Here is a 20,373-nt window from a genome sequence, read left to right as displayed (position 1 = left end):
ACCAGCATTTCACTTCTGTCCTTGTGCCAGTTTATCCAGTGCCATTTCCAATGTCCTGTGTTCGAGTGTAAAGTGGTCATTCATTCCTTGAGTCTTTGGCACCCTCGGTGCAAACTCAAGTCATATTCGGTGTTATATTGTTCCTTTACTGGCGTGTAATGTGTAAATCTTTCTTGCAGAGGGACCTATTCGCAGTGGACTCATCTTGGACTGTGCCTTGCCCTTAGTCAAGACTCCAGTAGAAGGATCTTCATGCGTTGCAAGCCCTTCATCAATTTACTTATCCATTTTCCCTTCAAATGCTTTCTGCTGTAAATGTAATTCTTTGATTTATCCCAAGTGTTTACGTAACATTTCCGTATGAAGTAGAGCCTTCAGCTCCTAAATTCACCCCTCTTACTTATTTTTTTTTACGATTTCCCTTTACGCAAGTCAGAACTCCAAGGCCAATTAAATAAAGTTTCCGTTGCCGGCCTGTAAAAATACCATAAACCCAGGGAAATACATAAAAATGGCGACCTGGCCTTAGATCTCGTTTAGCAGTTGCATTTTCCCCGCAATTGTTGCTTCATTGCATTTGCAACTCACCAGATCAGTTATTAGCAAAGCTAAGCTGGGTGCGAGACAAATTCCGAACCTGTTACCAAGAGCACAGACCAAGATAGTTCCACGTAAGTAATGTGTTTATCTTAGCAAAATTTTTTTTACAATCGTGACTGTTCCTAGGAAGGAAAAGGGACGCATGTATTCACTGAGAGAAGAGAACCACCGTATTAGATTCATTAATGCATGCCTTTGAGGATAGGTAGTTAGGAAATAACCAGTGGTAACCATTCTTTGCTTCGAGGAATAGTGCAATGAAATTCCTCTTAAAAATCTTAGATATTTTTTGCTTGAAGGAATAGTGTGGCGGATTTTCTGGATTAAATTTTATTATTTTCGGATTAGCAAATTATTTAGGCGCGAATAAATCCCCACGTGGGACAAGACGAAATCAGCTCGCATTGCTCTCTCACAGAATAGCTAGAATTTAAACTAGGTGTTAGGAAAGCAAAATTTTGAACTCTGATTCTAGGGAAAATTATGAGGTCATTTTACTGTTATCCTCTCGTCCCAGACGGTCTATAAATAGATGGATCCATTCACACAGAATCTAAAAATGACTCCGGTGAATGTCAGGCGACCTTCATCCCCCCCACCCCTGCCTGTGTGTGTACCCTCTTTTTCATTCATTCCCGAGTAGTTTGTTGTTCCACTCACAGCAACAATTTTTTGGGGGATTTTTATCCCTTTAGTAATTTCTAAGTCCTAGGGGACAAATCGTATTTCCAAGTCCTATGGGCAAACCAAGTAAAATTCTGCGTCACACGAGGCGAGAATTCCTCAACCAAATTCCAAGTCCTAAGAGACTCCAAAAAAATTCTACGTCGCAAGAGACGAGAATGTCTAATTCCTACGGGAAAACCAAATTCCAAGTCTTAAGAGACTACTAAAAATTCTACATCATAAGAGGCGAGAATTTCTAATTCCTGCGGGAAACCCAAAAACAAGTCCTTTTGAGACATTAAATTAGTGTATTTCACACACATCTAAGCCCTTACGGGCTGATCATTCTAGTTCATTAGAACAACGCCTTAATTTCACGCTACCACCGGCCAAGTCCGAGAGTGACATAAAATCCAGTTACCTCTTCCGAGACGCATATCAAAATTCATTCGCCATGAACAACGTCTTACTCAGACATATTAAACTTTAACTAAGTCTCCTCAGACTTATTGATCAACTGTCTTATTAAGACAGATCCATTCTCCTGCAGTCTGAACAATTGAGTGTTTCAGATTCTTGCAATTGAGTCTTTTCAGACAACCTGAGTCTTCTCAGACATATTTGATTCGCCAGAGGGTCCAGTCCATATAACCATTATTTCAAGATGGCTAATACCAGAGCCCAACAAAATGAGGACTTGAAATTCTGCATGTCTGCTGGAAAGGACATGGGACTATCAGGGCAAGCTCTGAGAGACTGGGTTCAAGAGAGAGTGGACGATGCCAAGGCAGAGAGGGAGTTAAAACGTCAAGAGCGAGAGAAAGAAAGAATTCCCCAAGAGGCAGAGAGGGAGAAAGAACGGGCGGAGAGAGAGAAAGAAAGGATTGCCCAAGAGGCAGAGAGGGAGAAAGAACAGGCAGAGAGAGAGAAATAAAGAATTGCCCAAGAGGCAGAGAGGGAGAAAGAACTGGAAGAGAGAGAGAGAGAGAGAGAGAATTGCCCAAGAGAGAAGAGAGAACTTAGAACGTCAAGAATGGGAGAAAGAACAGCAGGAGAGAGAGAGAGAACGGGAAGATCGAGAGCGACAGCGCGCCCATGAGCTCCAGATGTTAGAACGACAGAACACCACCCCCACTCCTGCGGCGGGAATGAGTGCCCTCAGCCAAGCTCACTCATTCATGCCAAAATGGACAGAGTCCAAACCTGAAGTGTGGCTTGAGAGAGCCGAACGAGTCCTGGAGTGCTGCAACTTCTCCCCTGCGGAACTCTCCCTTGTTCTCACTAAATTCCTGGGAGGGAAGGCTCTCGTTGCCTACCACGCCCTTTTGGCAGAGGATAGAGGAAACTGGGAAGCCGTACGCCAAGCAGTTACTAAGGCATACAAGATTATCCCCGAGCGGTGGAAGAGACGTTGGAGAGAGCAGCCAAGAGAAGCAGGCCAGACTTGGTCCGATTGGGCGTACCATTCTGAGTTGGGGTTTAGCCAAATGGCTCGAGTCCGAAGGAGCCATTAGCGCCGCCGAGGTACTCAAGAGATTTAAATTTGAGCATTTCCTGCGCTACGCCCCTCCTGCCCTCGCCACTCATGTAGTGGAAAAAGCCCCAGCAACACTCACCAAGTGTTGCCAGATAGCAGACATGTTGGAGACTCACCACCCTCAGGAAGGATCCATGGGGCGGAAGATAAATCCCCCGCCCCTCCTCGGAGGACCAAATTCCCCCAAGAATGGAAGTTCAGGCAAGCCCATAACTTGCCATTATTGTAAAAGGACGGGGCATTCAACCGAGTAGTGCCGAAGCAGGAAAACAGCGCCTCTCTCTCCCGGAAAACCACCCAATAACTCGTCTGCGCCCTCCACCGGGGCAGCGCGGAAAGACTTTAGCCAAACCTTCTGCACGGCGTGCAAGGCTTATGGCCATTCACCCTCTTGGGCGAAATGCCTGAACAATAATAAATCAAATACTCCCGCTATCGCCTTGGCCGTCACAAATTCCAAGTCATTGGGCCCTCCCGCCGAAGGCCCCATATATGTGGGCCCTCCCAGAGGCAGCCACCCCGCGCGCCGAGTCACAGCATTCGATGACTCGGGCTCACAAATATCCCTCATATGAAGGGACAGAGTTCCCTAACGGAGCTATCGTCAATAGACGAAAACTCGTCACAATCAAGAGAGTCAACCAATTTAAAATGATACTCCCTACGGTCCAATTGAGAGTCACAAGACCTCATCAATCAAAAATTTGCAATCTTGCAGTAGCAAGCCATCTCCCCGGACAGGACTTTCAGTCCCCACAGAAATCACAACAGGCCAGGGGTCCACATTCCCCAACTCATCCCTCGGGCGCGAGTAATCCTCCCCTGATTCTCCCTCAGTCAAGACTGGCGCCCCATGGGTACCATGAGGACGTGCAGTCCCTAGCAGTGCCACCTGAGTACGATGTACAGTGGCCCCCTCAATCGCTTCCCGATCCAATTCCAGTGCCCGGCCCTGCCTCAGTGCCAGCGCCAGGGCCCCAATCCGATCTCCCTCCCGGAGATGCCAAATTCCTGCCAGTGCCACTTGCATGCACCGAGCAGTGCCAAGCTATGTCCGTCCTGACCGATGAGCACAAGAAACCTCTGCTAGTGCCTGACTCTGCCTTAGTGCCAGCGCCAGAGCACAACCCCGATCTCCATTCAAGGGATCCAACTCAGGACCCCCTCTCTTCTCCCGGCCTGGCACCACTACCAGCATCGGTAAGAGAGAGGGTTCCCCTCGACCACAGCAGAAGTTCACCTAAAGGTGTGGCCTCGCAACCCGTGCCTGAGCTGGTCATTGATACCTGCGGGTTGTCCATGCCCCCGCCGACCGTTACCGCTCTCTCGCCGCCCACCACAGATACCCTTGTGAGTCAGGATTCTGCCATATCTCACTTGGCCGATGAATTCCGAGAGCTGCGATGGATCATGGTAGAACTAGCAAAGAAAACTCCTGTGTCAGCTGTCGCAGCAGCTGGCCCTGGTGGCACTCCATGCCGCCCTCCGGTCTCGGGCCCTCCGCTTCCCCAGCCAAGGACAACTGTCCAAGTAGGAGAGGTTCGCGGCGGAATTACCACGGGCGTGGGAATTTCCTGGTAGTTTCCAAAGAGCTCTAGAGCTCCCCTGGCACCTGTGCCACCATTTCATCTTTCGAAGGTCTTAGCACCTCTAATCCAGAAGATGTCAAGGCCCTCTACCATCTTCTTCCATTCCTCTGGAACTTCTATCCCTTATCGCTCTCTATCAATCTTTTCTTAAATTATCACCACAAGAGGCAATTAAATACGGGATACCATTCCCCTCAAAATGCATAAATCACTGAGAATAACAGAGTGGGAAGTGGCACGCCCTTGCGCCCTCTACCTTGGCATAGGGCATGTGTGTCAGCTCTTTCGTAAAGGAGTCGCACCCTTCGGGTTCCCTTTTCCAGCCCTGGGCTGAGAGATAGTCCGGGCTGTAATTTATAGGCGAAGGACGATAAATTCCACATAACACAATAAATACCTCACTCTATTACCCTTGGCTTTTCTGCCAACGTCATTTACTCGTTTATTTATTTTTCTGTTTTAATGAATCGCGAGTCATAAACTCCTGCCCTTGTGATTTTTAATGCCCCCTTTGTAAAATCTGAGAGACGTGTTCCGTCTTTCGTATGCGGTCACGTTTTCATTCGTAACATCCAGTTCATTTTCCTTTTGTTATTTTTTTTCTCTTTCCTTCTAAGAACTCTGTTTTGTCCCAGACCCCTCATCTTTTGTCTGCTCATCCCGTCATAACATTGAGCGAGTATCTATTTATAGCCTGTACTCGAGTTATGGGCAGTGGGCGCATAAAATTAGCGTGGTTTAAAGTTTGCGAATTAAAACTTGCGAATACTCTCACTCGCCAACAACAGAATCCCCAGTGTAAGGGTCAGCCGTCAACTGTCGAGTTGGCAAATTATATATCATCATTACAATATCACGTAAAGGGGATGTCATTTACAAAAATAAATGCTGTGTTATCATTTAAACCGCCTCTTCAAGGCATACTAACCGCATGCCTTGTTTATTTAGAATTAAGGAACTTATATGTAAATTAATTCTTAAATTTTATCTCCTGCCTCAAAATTATCTTGTCTTCGTAATCTTAAAGTAACATACACCGTAAATTTGAAGAAATTATTGGGCCATGTTAAAGTAATTTAATATTAATGTGTTGGAAGTATATAGAGTGAAGCTTCTTTCCATTTTGTGGGGATAAAGTAAAAGCTTTTCCATTTCTTGTTGGGAGAATAGTAAAGTAAAACCAGCTGTGCCGACTTCTTGAATCAACATACAAGCCTGAATGAAGGCTCGTATGTTATCTTCCGTGGGGAGCTATTATAATTTACAAGAAGTCGCTGCACAGCGCGCCTCCCCCCCCACCTAATTTACCCTTTGTTTATTGAGAATAGTCGCTGCCGCATGGCCGATCGTATTTGACCTAGAAATCAGAGCAAGGTTATCAACATTTCGATCTGTCCTTCTTTTTACCTGGAACAGATATTTAGATGACACGGATAAAAAAGGGCAAGGAGAGGAGACTTAATGCCACTCCCTTGAGCAGCTTAGTCCAACTAAGCTGCTTAAAACAACCTTTCTAAAGGCAGATTAAGCTGCTGAATTGTCTTACCTTCGCAGGACCGGGGAAGAGGCAACTGAATCGCTGACCACCTGGCAAATGACACATCACGGGCACGACGCGGCCGGAGCCCTTAACCCTTAAACGCCGAGCCTCTATTTACAAAAGTGTCTGCCATATGCCGACAGGGTTTGAGAGTTAGCGCTGAAGCGGAAAGAAGTTTTTTTTTTTCAAAATATTACAGCACACTTAGTTTTTAAGATTAAGAGTTCATTTTTGGCTCCTTTTTTTCTCACTGCCTGAAGTTTAGTATGCAACCATCAGAAATGAAAGAAATATCATTATCATATATAAATATTGGAATATATGACAGTGCAAAAAAAAATTTCATATATAATTGTATACAAATCGTGCTGTGAGCAAAACAGTTAAAGCTAATGAGTTTTTTTTTCGTTGTATTGTACACTAAATTACGATGATTTTGGTATATAACAAATTACAAAACGATCAAAGCAATACAGAGAAAATATTATCACAAAATAATGCATGAATTCGTAACGCACGGACATAAAAACAAAGTTTTTTTCAAAAATTCACCATAAATCGAAATATTGTGCAAGAGACTTCCCGTTTGTTGCAAAATGAAGGTAAATGATTGAATATTACTAGAATGTAAGAGTTCTACCTCACAATTGCATTTTTCGACCATTTTGGTCGAGTCAAAGTTGACCGAAGGTTGAAATTTTGGCACTTATCGTGATTTATATGAAAATATGTCAAATTGATAAAAGCTACAACCATGAGTTATTTTTTGTTGTATTCTACATGAAATTGTGCATTTTCATATATAAAAGGTTATGTAACAGCTAATAGGAAATAGTGCAAAAATTATGACAAAGTGACTAAAGAATTTCTGAGATTTTCAGCAGAGTTAGCGTGGACGTAAGGAAAAGGTTTTTTTTTCAAAATTTTACTATAAATCGAAATATTGTGCTAGAGACTTCTCGTTTGTTGCAAAATGAAGGTAAATAATTGAATATTACTAGTATGTAAGAGTTTTAGGTTACAATTGCATTTTTATGACCATTTCGTCGAGGTCAAAACAGTTGACCGAGGTTGAAATTTTGGCACTTATCGTGATTTATATGAAAATGTCAAAATTGATAAAAGCTACAACCATGAGTTATTTTTTGTTGTATTCTACATGAAATTGTGCACATTTTCATATATAAAACTTTATGTAAAGGCTAATAGAAAATGGTGCAAAACTTACGACAAAGTGACTAAAGAATTTCTGAGATTTTCACCAGAGTTAGCTGATGCTTTCTTTTGGGATAAGAAAGAAATTCGCGCATGCGCAGCTGGGTCACGCTTGTAAACAAAACAACAGCATGATCCGTGAACTCCCAGCATCCCTCAAGGCGCGTGATTTAAAATTTTTCGCAAACGAGGCCTATAAGTATTTGTCCGCGAATATTTAAAAGAACTTTTTGTAGTCGATTTATTTTACGTCCACTTGGCACCCGACAGACAACTTTTGTCGACGTAAAATACGTCCAGTCGGTGTTAAAGGGTTAAAAGGAAGAGACAGGAGTAGCAGTGGGCAGTTGATAGTGTGAGGAGGAGGCATGCAGTAACAGTCCTCGAGGGACAGCCATACACGCAGGCGAGCGGTACAATTGCTGAGACCTTCGTTCTCCCCCTGCCCAACTCCAGTCATCCTCGAGGGACAGCGTGCATCATCGGTGATCACCCCTCGTCATTCTTTGCCAGAGACCCGCTTCCCCAAAGGTAAAGTGCGAGTAAAGACCTTTCAGTCATGACCGTTTGCCCTTTAGAAAGTTTGGAGTACCAGCATTTCACTTCTGTCCTTGTGCCAGTTTATCCAGTGCCATTTCCAGTTTCCTGTGTTCGAGTGTAAAGTGGTTATTCATTCCTTGAGTCTTTGGCACCCTCAGTGCAAACTCGAGTCATATTCGGTGTTATATTGTTCCTTTACTGGCGTGTAATGTGTAAATCTCTCTTGCAGAGGGACCTATTCACAGTGGACTCATCTTGGACTGTGCCATGCCCTTAGTCAAGACTCCAGTAGAAGGATCTTCAGCCGTTGCAAGCCCTTTATCAATTTACTTATCCATTTTCCCTTCAAATGCTTTCTGCTGTAAATATAATGCTTTGATTTGTCCCAAGTGTTTACGTAACATTGCCTTAAGAAGTAGAGCCTTCAGCTCCTAAATTCACCCCTTTTTCTTATTTTTTTTACGATTTCCCTTTACGCAAGTCAGAACTCCAAGGCCAATTAAGTAAAGTTTCTGTTGCCGGCCCGTAAAAATACCATAAACCCAGGGAAATACGTAAAAAAATATAATATATTGTTTTTGTATTATAAATTGTGATCATAGCAATCAATGTTTTGGTTTGGAAATCAATTACGCGGTAAGTTTTTTTTTTTTTTGCTGTATTTAACTCAGTTCAGAGCACTTATCTTGCTTCTAGTTGACGCAAATGAATCTCTAGATACTTTATTTATATGGGGCAAGGTTATTTTTCATTATACAAAGTGTTTTTAAGTCAAAATATAACTTAAATGCATCTCATTGTGAAGTTAATTTAGCTATTTTTTTCATTAATAGGTGACGTTGACCGTTTGGAGGCATGTTTGTCTTGTGTAAAAAAAAAATCAAGATTGCATTCGCTATTTTCATTTGATTTCATCATAATACGAACTTTATGTATTTATCGTTTAATTAGCGTAAAAATAGCAGTAATATGTGTTCTTTCATGCCCAGTAGTTTTGATTAAAATACTTCCTCTCCAATCTTAATTACGATCGAGTTTCATCCATGTTGCCAATGCACGATAATTTATAGTCATTAGCAGCTTGAACATTGTTTCCTCAGCTTCAGGTACAACTTACAGCTTAAATTTAGCAGTATATTTCCTTGCCGGTCCTTTATCCATACCGAACAAGGGTATAATGTAAAAATATATCAGTCTTGTTCTCCGATTCAGTTATAAGCAAAACAAAAGTTTCTCATTCGGTTGTTTATGGCTGTACGCATTTATGCAAGAGTATAACTTTACTAACAATACTTTTATCATTCTCTTTTACCTTTTTAACTAGAAGATGGGATAAAGAGATGGAGGAAAAGAAGGTGGTCTATTGTAATTTGGTCTCTCTCGCTGCCTGATTGTACGCTGCTGCCTGCATCTGCCCAGAATTTTAAAATATTTTCTAAATATTGTCGTATTACTTGCTTACCCCATCGAATTATCACAAGGTGAATTATCATAACTTGAGCACTACCTGGATACCTGAGTATTTTAATAGTTTTATCACAAAGACTGCATTTAGTCATGAAAATGACTAGGAAATACAGTAATTAGTGAATATTTCTCAGTGAATAACACCTCACATGGGCGAATTTTTAGCGAATAATGAGTATATATGTTCCATAGAGAAATCCGCGAATAGGTGAGTCCGCAAATCGTGAGACCGCAAATACTGGGGCTTTACTGTAAATGGCATTATGAAGTCTACTTTGGATCTGTCTTAGATATTCTGAGAACTCATCTGTGGTGTACAGTATTGTTTAATACTATGGTGGTTAAGGGAGATAAAAGCTTTATACTATTTTCATCATTATTTTGTACCTTTCTCTGTCACACTAACCTGTTTGAAGGTGTACCTTCGTTCTGTTCTCAACAAATTCTCCCCTGCAGAAATTAAAAACAAAGACTTTTGGCTTTCCTTTTAGGTGAGGACACTTCTCGTTCTTGAAGAATTCTTGCACCTGACAAAAAAAATTAAAAGTATTGAGCTGGAGCAGCAGTACCAAATTGCAAGAAAAATATACAAATGAGGACTCAAGAAAAATTGTTAAAGGAACTCCTTTTGGAAATAAAAAAAACCCAAGCTCAAGTTGTACCTCATTTCCCTTGCAGAGCTTCTAGAAGCTTAAAAACTAACCAAACATTTGAAAATCTGGACTTTCACTAGCTTTTGAAAAGATTAATAAATATATATATATATAATATATATATACTATATATATATATATATATATATATATATATATATATATATATATATATATATATATATATATATACAGTATATATATATATATATATATATATATATATATATATATATATATATATATATATATATATATATACATATATATATATATATATATATATATATATATATATATATATATATATATATATATATATACACAATAATACCCTGAACTTGCACGATTCAAGTTGCGCAAATTCAAAGACACACGAACTTTTCATTAGAACCTAACTAATTATCATACACAAGTTTTTCACAGACAGGCGAACATTTGTGAATGCTGAGAAACCGTGCAAAAGTGTTTGTTTAATTTTTATGTAATTTATAAGTTTTCAAGCTTTAATGTGTAAATTAAATAACATTAAATAATAGAAGTAATAATTTTTCTCTCCCTCTCTCTCTTTTACTGAGATGAGAGAATTTTTATGGTATATTTATGTTTATTTGTTTTGTATGATAAATAAATTTTTTACCTAATAGTAAGTACTAATTTTCAAATATTAATAAGATTAAATATTATTAATAATAATAATAATAATAATAAATTATAACTGTAATTACAAAATTTGTATGCAATACATATTTTAAACAAACAAATATTTTTCCCTCATCTTCTGTAAGGAGCTCGAAGGCAAAAGCTGTCAGACATATTACTTTAACATGACAAGAAGGGGTAGTGTTGCTGATTAGTGGTCAAAGGTTTCTTGTAATTAATTCTCTCTCTCTCTCTCTCTCTCTCTCTCTCTCTCTCTCTCTCTCTCTCTCTCTCTCTCTCTCGTAGTTAGCACAACCTACATATTACTGTTTCTCTGTGTCTTTAACCGCACAGTAGATAATTTTAAATTGATTTAATTTTACCTGTACCATTTACAAACTGTAAATCCGCAGTTCTAAAACATAGAGCATATCAGAACAAAGAGAAAGAGACAGAATAAAGAAGTTTTTAAAACGAGGTCAAGAAGACTTCTAAAAATAGATCGGTGGAATTGATGGGAGAGAGAAATGGTATACTCATCTTCACACTATCCTATATTCTTACGTTAACCGTTTTTTTTTAAGGGTGATGTATTAAGCTAACTTTTAAATGAAATTACAGTAACTTTAATTTCACTTAAAAGTTAGTTTAATACTGAATTTCCATCTTTGATATCTAACATAAGAATAACTTTCTCTCTCTCTCTCTCTCTCTCTCTCTCTCTCTCTCTCTCTCTCTCTCTCTCTCTCTCTCTCTCTCTGTCTCTGTAATAATTCATAAATAATTCAACTTGATATTTCAAGTAAGGACAGCATCTCTCTCTCTCTCTCTCTCTCTCTCTCTCTCTCTCTCTCTCTCTCTCTCTCTCTCTCTCTCTCTCTCTCTCAGTCTCTGCAATAATTGATAAATAATTTCACTCTCTTAATTAAGGACAACTCTCTCTCTCTCTCTCTCTCTCTCTCTCTCTCTCTCTCTCTCTCTCTCTCTCTCTCTCTCTCTCTCTCTCGTGCTATTCTCTCAGTCTCCGTAATAATTGATAAATAATTTCACTCTCCTAAGTAAGGACAACCCTTCTCTCTCTCTCTCTCTCTCTCTCTCTCTCTCTCTCTCTCTCTCTCTCTCTCATTCTTAGTTAGTGTTCACACATTTTTACAACTCATTATTTCTCTGTACGTCTTTACCTGTACAGTATTTAGTTTAAATTGATCTAATTTTACCTGTACTGTCTACGAAGTGTAAATGCACTAATGTGGCAAATACATTCTAAAACATAGAGACATAATAACTAAGAGTTGTATTAGTCCAAATAAAAAACACTGTTCATGAAAAACCATATCAGAACAAAGAGAAAGAGATAGAATAAAGAAGTTATTAAAAAGAGGTTTAGAAGACTTCTAAAAATAGATCAGTTGGGAGGGGAGAGAGACTGAAATTCTCATCCAACTCTATTTTTATGTCAACCATTTATTTCTTTTTTTAAGGGTAATGTATTAAACTAACTTTTAAATGAAATTACAGTAACTTTAATTTCATTAAAAGTTAATAATTTGGGAGCATGATTAGGGTCATATTTAGTGTTTAAACTTACATGAAAATTCACCTTGGCGTGAGGGGTTCTGGAACCTAACCTCTTGTAAATTCGGGTATGACTATATATACTTTATACTATATACTATATTATATATATATATATATATATATATATATATATATATATATATATATATATATATATATATATATATATATATATATATATATATATATATATATATATATGTTATATATATTATGTTCTGAGTCCGGTTAGAAGAGTTAAATTGAATTTTGAATAAAATGTTGCCTTACGGGCCAACACCCAGATCTCAGAACATAAGTAATAAATGTGATTAATAGTATGACTTACCTTGAAATTACATCTATTCAAAGAAAATGGGAAGGTTGCCTTTCAAACCAGTCTGTTAGATTAAATTAATTTATTTACAGATTTGCAACAAGAAATTAATATGGACAGGTTGGCAGTTCAGCAATCAAGGCACATGCAATGTGCCATAAAAAAGAGTAACTCCAGTTAGCAAATAAATAGATCTGAGAAGCACCAGCCCTACAAAGAATTTGACATGAATCTTATAAAATACCTAAGACTGGCCGATAAAGTTATTTTACATTAACACAATGTTAACACTTGAGGAACCTAACACGTGGCCCTTGTAGATTATCGATTGCAGAAGTGTTGCACGTGGCAAGATAGAATTGAGTCTTCTAAAATTGTTTCACAAGGGCAGGGGCAGAACATGAAGAGCCAGAAAACAGGATTCTGGAAAAGAATTCCAGGTCAGCATTCATTTACATAAAGACTTTCTTTCATGTGAAATTAATTATTCATGATGGAGGGAATTATTTATTAGATTTAATTAGCACATTGTAACACTATGGTGGAATACTCTAATTATAATCACAGAACAAACTTAATTTAGGCTTGGACTAAGTCATGAGGGAAAAGGTGTGTGCTACGAAGTGGGTAACAAAGGGACTTTGGGAGAATGAAAAGTTGGAAATACTGAAAATTGAGAGAAATTCAGGAATAGACAAAGAACACTGGCACTACTTGTGACTTCAGGATATACCTTATTGCATCTGTGTATGGAGCTCACTTGCAGAAGATGGATTCAGGCTTCTCTTTTAGAAGTTCCGACACGTTGCCAGTTGAGGGAGGACAAAAAAGCACCAGAGTTAGTGCAGTTAAGAGTGAAGCGACCTTGCACTTCCATGTCGGGGAATGGAGTGAGAGTGAGTCAGGTCATGGTGTCGTCCCCTTGACTCTTGCGGCGAGCACAGCACAGCGGTACATCTGAAGGAAGCAAATAACTGCCAGCACAAAGGTCAAAGGGAAATAGGTCTTATAGTTAAGACTAACTAAGGGTCAGCCTAGCAGCCCATTTATTATCAGGACTGTCCTTGTTCCCTAACGGCTTTTTGTCCCCCAATATCATACGATATTGGGATAGGATGCCTACATTTGGTCCTCCCTAGTTGGGGTCTCCTCCAGCCACCATGAAATTTGACTTCCTAGCTAACGGGCTTGAGAGACGAATATCTATAAATATGTAAGAGCTCCCCCTTTAAGGAGACATTCACTCCCTTTTTGGCGTGAAGGCCTGTGCTAAGTTATTCATCTCGACTGGTTAGTTCCCCTCCCTAAATGAGTCATACTTTTGCTATGCAGCTAACTAAAATGACCTACCTAACTGCTGGGAGGGGGTACTAGTTTTACTAACTTACTTACTACAGCAGAGTTTAGCACTATACAAAGGTATCTACAGACTTCTACTGGCTGTCTCTAACGAGAGGGGAACTTTATTCCTAGGCAGAGGATACTTTGAAAATTGTGTCTTATTGACATGTTCTACTATCCTACTGCCCTGGCACTAAATTAAATGACACTGACCTAACTAAATACAATTATTTACAGATTACACAATTCTTTATGGAATAATACGCAATATTTTCAGATACGAGCAACCTAAAGGGTTAGTTATGCTAAGCAGTCAGGAGTTTACCAGTTTGAGTATTGGAGAGTTTTATCTTTAATCTATTACCAGGGTTAGTACTACAAGATTGCCTAGGGTGTTAGGTGTTAGTCTACTTGGGCAGAGATCATGCCAGCTACCCCCTCCAGGTAGGTGCCAGGATCACTCTGAGATGGAAACAGCACTGTGCCAATAGGACACGAGTGCCAAAGAGAGGTTGTGGCTCTTATTGGTTAATTGGATCTTTTCTGCCCCTTCTTCTTCGGTTTCCGCCACGGTGTGGCTACGCCATTCTTAGGAGGTGACGAGGGCACCAACTCTGGGGAAAGGCCAGAGGTGCCATCAGGAGCAGAATCAGAGGTAGCCCTAAGAGCTACAGGGAGGCTCCCTACTTCGGCTGCTGCAACAACCATCGTAAGGGTAGAAACAGCTTCCGCATCCTGGCCGGACAGTTCCTGGTCGACCAGAGAAGGTGTAGCATTAAGGTCTGCCAGAGGTTTACCGGCAGACGAAGGTGATTTTGAAGAATCGTTGTGGACCGGAGGCTCACAATTGACAATAATCAATTCTGTGAATTTGGGTGGCTCTCCCTTAGGAGGGTCCGTGACATGATTGGGAGCTGGCACTGGCACTGACTCTGGGCCAGGCACAGAGGTTGAGGTTAATAGAGGCTCAACATCTATGGTAGACAGAGCGTGGCACTGCTCAGGGCTCTCAAGTGGCACTGGCAGAGATTTGGAGTCAGGCGTGCGTGACGAGGGACCCAGGTGTGCAAAACCCCTTGGTGTACCTGAAGTAGCATGAGACAGAGATTCCTGTCTCAGGTGGAGGGCAGAGCCTCTTGGAATAGTTCTGTTTGTGGTGTCTGCTGCGCTTTGCTTGCTAGGGCACCCAGACCAATTCGTGGAGTACCCTGTTACGTTACAGGTCTTGCAGCGTTACTTTGTTCTGTCGGTATCCTTTCAAAGTGAGGGAGGAAACTTTTAGTGGCCATCCTTTTGTGAGGAGCAAGGACTGGACCTGGAGTTGCACAGAGAGTGCCCTTCCGTCGACCATTTCAGTGAGCGGAAGGTACTGCTGATGGTGGCACTCCTGTCACGGTGGCGGTGTCTCGGTGGGGAAATTTGGAATTAGGCCTCCCTAGTGGAGGTAGCTAGTCAACAGAGTGGCACTGGGGAAGGACATCCCCAGAGGAGGTCTCGTCTCAACGGGAACTCTACTCCATGCCTGATTTTGCTCACCATGCCAATACGGTGAGGTTGCATGCCCCAAGGGGTTGTTACCTGAAGCTCGACTGTGGGAATGGTCTTAGTCTGATCTTCTGTCCAAAGTCATTGTCCACCTGGTCTTTTTGTCTACAGTGGCACTGGCTGGCACTCAGGCCCTGTCAGTCAGGCAAATATCTAAGCCAGTGTCTACCGTAACTGGCAGGTTCACTGGTAGGCTAGAGCCATCCAAGGGTGCCATGGAGAAGGACTGAGTCTGCACCTGCTTGGGGTGAGACATATCGGGCAGCATGACCACGGAGATCGGGCACTAATCAGATGTACATGCTTGGTAGAGTGGATATGTTTTGACCAACCAGGATATGCGGCAGTATAGTGCCCTGAAGTTCCACAGTCCCTTGAATGGGCTGATTTCCTTATGGTGATTGTCAGTGGAGAAGATTGAGTGGTTGTGGATGGAGAGGAGTCCTTGGAGTCCTTTTGAGGGTGCTGCTGGTTAACTCGTTTTTTAATGCAGCACTCAGGTTCAGGGTGACCAACTCTTTTGCAGAAGTTGCACGGTGGAGGTTGCCATGGTGTCCGTTCTTTGGGCAAGTTGATCCTGAGAGATGTCCACATGGCGCTATGTGCCGGTGAGATGTGCTGTGAGACTGGTTAAAGGTCTCCCAGTCATTGGCCATACAACAAGCTTCCACAAGTGTTTTAGGTTGGTTGTCGTTGAGGTGCACAGCGAGTGGTCCAGGAACACACTGGAAGAGATCCTCCAGCGTGATCCGGTTGAACAGGTCCTGGAACTCTGTGCACGTCATGGCGTTGAGCCAGTGTTGTCCTGATTGGGTCTCATGATAGGCCCATTCAGCCCAGGCCCAACCAACTTCCTTGGCGAGACCTCTAAAACCGTCTCCATCTCTCCCGGGTGATTTCATATGCTTTGGTGATCACTCGTCGAATGTCTACCAAGTTCCCTCTCTTACCCTTGGCTTTGCCATCCATATGCTCAGCAAGCAGTGCAGCCCTCTCCCTGTTGGTGATGGTATAGTTCTCAAAGAGTGCTACTACTTTCTCCAACCATGTCTCGGGCTCATCCTCCATCCATTTGGGAATTAGAGCATTAATGCTAGATATTGGAGCATTAGGCACAGCAGGTGTGGGGTTGGAGGCTCGCTGGTTGGCCAGAGCTTCAGCACTTTCTTTTCAAGCCTTCTCCAACTCTAGCTTCTTTTCCTTGAGAGCTAGCTCTCATGCTGCCTTAGCTTCTTTGTACTTCCTCAGATCTTCTCTTTCTGTTCTATCCTGCTGGAGTATGTCATCCAGCTGTTCTTTCACCCACTGGGTGAGTTCCTGTCCCATGTAACCTACGTCCTTGCCCATGTTCATGTGGGCTTGGCGTTGCTCTAACGACATGGTTCTAGTCTTTTAGGAAGTGTCCCATAATTTGGTGGCACTTTGTTGGAATGGCACCTTCTCAACCAGGTGGCACCGTGACTGAGTATGCCGTGCAGAGGTCACACTGGTGGAGTGATTCTGAAGGAGCAGTAATCCTTATGGGTGGATACGCTGATGAAGTGGTGCAATCCTGGGTGGATGTGCTGTTGTTGGCACTCTGTATCTCAGTTACAGGTGCAGTGGCATTGATTTGAGGACTGTGTCGTGGTGGCACTAGGGTGCCGGTGTGTTCCAGGGAACAACACTAAAAGGCAGTACAACTAAATTACACTGAAGGAAATGGCAATCTGCCCGAGGCAGAGCATAAGCGATGAGTAAAAGGGAAAGTGAAAGGTAAGCGCTTCAGTAACCTAGTCATTGGCAGTGCCTCAGATTAGTGGCATTGTGGAAGGGGAAACCCTTTGGCTTGTACTCGTAGGCAGCTAGTTCTAAGAACTAGTGGCTGCTCCCTGACATGAGGAAAGGAAGTCTACTTCCTGACATGAGGAAAGGAAGGTTTTGGAGTTGCACTCAATGTGGAATTTGATGCTTGCGGTATATGCAAGTCTTGGATAAGGAAAACCCACTTGTGCACAACAGTTAATAACTGTTATTAATTGGTTGTACGTTCTTTCTTCGAAATGCATGAGAGCTCACTCCGCCGGCTGAAGCGTTTCATATGAAAATAGGTATTGGAGACAAGTACTATAAACATTTACGGGCGCACACAAGTTCACGCTCTGTGTGAATAAGGAAAAGGGAAGAATTGATGGGGATCTAAAAGATCAAAGTTTTGGCTATAAGAGGGAAAAGGTTTACAGTATTGCCTTTGGCTTTATGAATTAGTGAGTTTTATTCTCCAGTACTCGCTTGTTATTATTACTATGCCCTTATTAACTTTCTTTGGTGATTATGTAAGAATAATAGAGTTCTCTCTCTCTCTCTCTCTCTCTCTCTCTCTCTCTCTCTCTCTCTCTCTCTCTCTCTCTCTCTCTCTCTCTTGGGGCTCCTCAATTTTCTTCCTGTAGGTTATGTGACGCGCCCAACGCCAACACCCTAGAACACTATTGCCTGGAATGTCCACTTGTTACCAATTTATTACCACAAATATTCACAGTAGTTGATGTATGTAAGCAATTGTTAACAGACTATAATTTGCTTGATGAAATTCTCATGCGCCATCCTCACTTTGGTGGTCACTGAACAAGTATTTCCTTTCATCAAATAGACTGTGTGTGATATTAACTAGAGCTAGGCCATTGTTGTACTCCATATGAATTCTATTGTATACGTTAATTTCCATATAGATGTAATTACTAATATTGTCAACATGTACTTAAATGTCTGACGCCAGTGTGCGCAATAAATTGATTAAAACAATCTCTCTCTCTCTCTCTCTCTCTCTCTCTCTCTCTGAGAGCATATTTGTATGGGAACGTACCTGTTGCTCTAGTTAATCACTGTAATTCATTCTTATGATAATTTACTTTGAATAATTATGCAAAGTTACTTTTTAAAATTTACTTTTGGAATTTACGTAATTTAATACGTAGCTCCCGTCATGACAAGTTAAACAGTGGAAAGGGTTTTCAATTTGCTATCAAAATTTTTCGTTAGATTCTGCGTTAGGATGCAAAAAGAAATGGAATTTTGCTCAGCGGGCGAACGATAAGAAGTGGAACGGGATATGCAGGAGAAAACAGTTCTTTTGACTACTGGTGACGTCACACACCCACAGCATACACAATACTCGATCAGCAATTTACAATTTAGGGAAAAGAACACTAAAATTTTCTGACCGAATGATTGGTGCCAGTATGCAGGCTCGAATTATTTAACTTAAAACATCAACAATGCCTGTACTTTACTTAAAACATTAAAATAAAAATCTGAACTGGATCTGGCAGTCTTATAGCTGTGGGAGTCAGACACTGGGACACACATGCGCCAAATGCTGTGCTAGGAGATGTCACACGGTATTTTAACAAACAAATTTTCGAGTTCACTTCACTGACAAAGGAGTTGCACACTTCCTAGTTCTTCATTAGAGGGGTGGGTGGAGCTCTCGGCTAGCATGCTGTTGGCCCAGTGTTCAACTCTCTGACCAGCCAATGAAGAATTAGAGGAATTTATTTCTGGTGATAGAAATTCATTTCTCATCATAATGTGGTTCGGATTCCACAATAAGCTGTAGGTCCCGTTTCTAGGTAACCAGTTGGTTCTTAGTCACGTAAAATAAATCTAATCCTTCGGGCCAGCCCTCTCTAGGAGAGCTGTTAATCAGCTCAGTGGTCTGGTTAAACTAAGATATACTTGACTTTTGTACACTTCCTCTGCTGTAACTGTTTCGAACAACACTTAGCTAACTGTTCACGGCTAACACATGCAATAAATCCCTGGCAAAGCACTTCCGAAATTTAGTGTTCTGGTGTCACCAACACCTCTGCTACACTGCACCTCACAATGCAGAATTTCGCAGGTATTTATTCAGCATCGTTAAATTAAGAACTCTGGCGTGCTCGCCTTTATTCTATGATAACTAAAAATTTAGCTACAAATCACTTCTTTAAAAACACTTCTTCCCTATCTGTTCCTAGCACATCCTTAATATTATAACAATTATAATTTTAACCCTTACCTTGCTATCTTTAGCTTCAGTTCTGTCAGCCTTTATCTTTTGCCTTCCAAATAATGGAATCAAATTACTTTATGCCTGGTTCGTCTCCCTTCCTAGTCTAGTAATAGCGAAGCTAATTCTCAATACTAGTGGACTAGGAAACCTGGCGAGATTGTCAGTGTTATGTTCTGAGTCCGGTTGGAAGAGTTAAATTGAATTTTGAATGAAATGTTGCCTTAGGGGCCAACACCTGGATCTCAGAACATAAGCAATAAATGTAATTACTGTAATAGTATAATTTACCTTGAAATTACATCTGTTCAAAGAAAATGGGAAGGTCGCCTTTCAAACCAGTCTGTTAGATTAAATTAATTTATTTACAGATTTGCAACAAGAAATTAATATGGACAGGCTGGCAGTTCAGCAATCAAGGCACATGCATTGTGCCATAAAAGAAGTGTAACTACAGTTAGCAAATAAATAAATCTGAGAAGCTACAGCCTTACAAAGAGTTTGACACGAATCATATAAAATACTTAAGGACTGCCTGATAAAATTATTATACATTAGCACAACGTTAACACTTGATGGGCCTAACACGTGGCCCTTGTAGACTGTCGATTACAAAAGTGTTGCATGTAGCAAGATGGAATTGAGTCTTCTAAGGCCCCGTCCACACGGTCGAGCTCTGCTCGGTAAACTTTGCCTCTTTGCAGGCTAAGCCTGTTGTACGCATTTATGCTGTTGTCCGAACGACTCTGGTTGGATAGTGAGACCCTGGCGGTGACTGACACAGGACCGAGTTGTGTACAGTATGGATCGTAAGACACGCAAGAAGAAAATCGCGCTGTGTATTGTTGTAGCAATGTGTGCAAAGATAAAAGCGACAAGGCAGAAAAGGACGTGGTGTAAAGAGTGGCTACAAAGAAGAAGATAGGACGTCATTTGACGATATTGCGGGAACTGAGACTTGGCTATGAATCAGATTTCATCGACTATATGATAATGGACCCTAACACCTTTTATAAACTCTTATCGAAAGTGGAACCATATATAAGGAAACAAGATACTACCATGAAGCAGAGCATTTCAGCTGAAGCCCGACTACATGCAACATTACTATTTC

General features: G+C 41.1%; 2 protein-coding genes across 5 annotated transcripts in view; one reads left to right on the top strand and one right to left on the bottom strand.

Moving 5' to 3' along the window:
• Positions 1-20,373, top strand: part of AdSL (adenylosuccinate lyase) — a 184,864-nt gene that overhangs the window by 113,244 nt on the left and 51,247 nt on the right. Inside the window, exon 10 of one of the 2 annotated variants that reach the window (XM_067098247.1) lies at positions 9,646-9,809. The exons of the other annotated variant lie outside the window; for it this stretch is intronic. The gene's annotated coding sequence lies outside the window, so the exon portion shown is untranslated. Of the gene's footprint in view, positions 1-9,645; positions 9,810-20,373 lie in introns of those variants that run through there. 2 annotated transcript variants of the gene reach the window in all.
• LOC136835073 (ankyrin-1-like) overlaps positions 1-20,373 on the bottom strand; it is a 92,590-nt gene that overhangs the window by 21,902 nt on the left and 50,315 nt on the right. For 2 of the 3 annotated variants that reach the window (XM_067098245.1, XM_067098244.1), the window contains exon 6: positions 9,561-9,681. In XM_067098245.1, coding sequence (XP_066954346.1) covers positions 9,561-9,681 — 121 coding nt within the window. Of the gene's footprint in view, positions 1-5,938; positions 6,092-9,560; positions 9,682-20,373 lie in introns of all 3 variants that reach the window. The other variant, XR_010851971.1, reaches the window with a different exon arrangement.

Source organism: Macrobrachium rosenbergii, chromosome 54 (genome assembly GCF_040412425.1).
Source record: "Macrobrachium rosenbergii isolate ZJJX-2024 chromosome 54, ASM4041242v1, whole genome shotgun sequence".
NCBI classification, from domain to species: domain Eukaryota; kingdom Metazoa; phylum Arthropoda; class Malacostraca; order Decapoda; family Palaemonidae; genus Macrobrachium; species Macrobrachium rosenbergii.
Note: the sequence above shows the minus strand (reverse complement) of the source record. Positions and strands in the feature narration are given on the sequence as shown.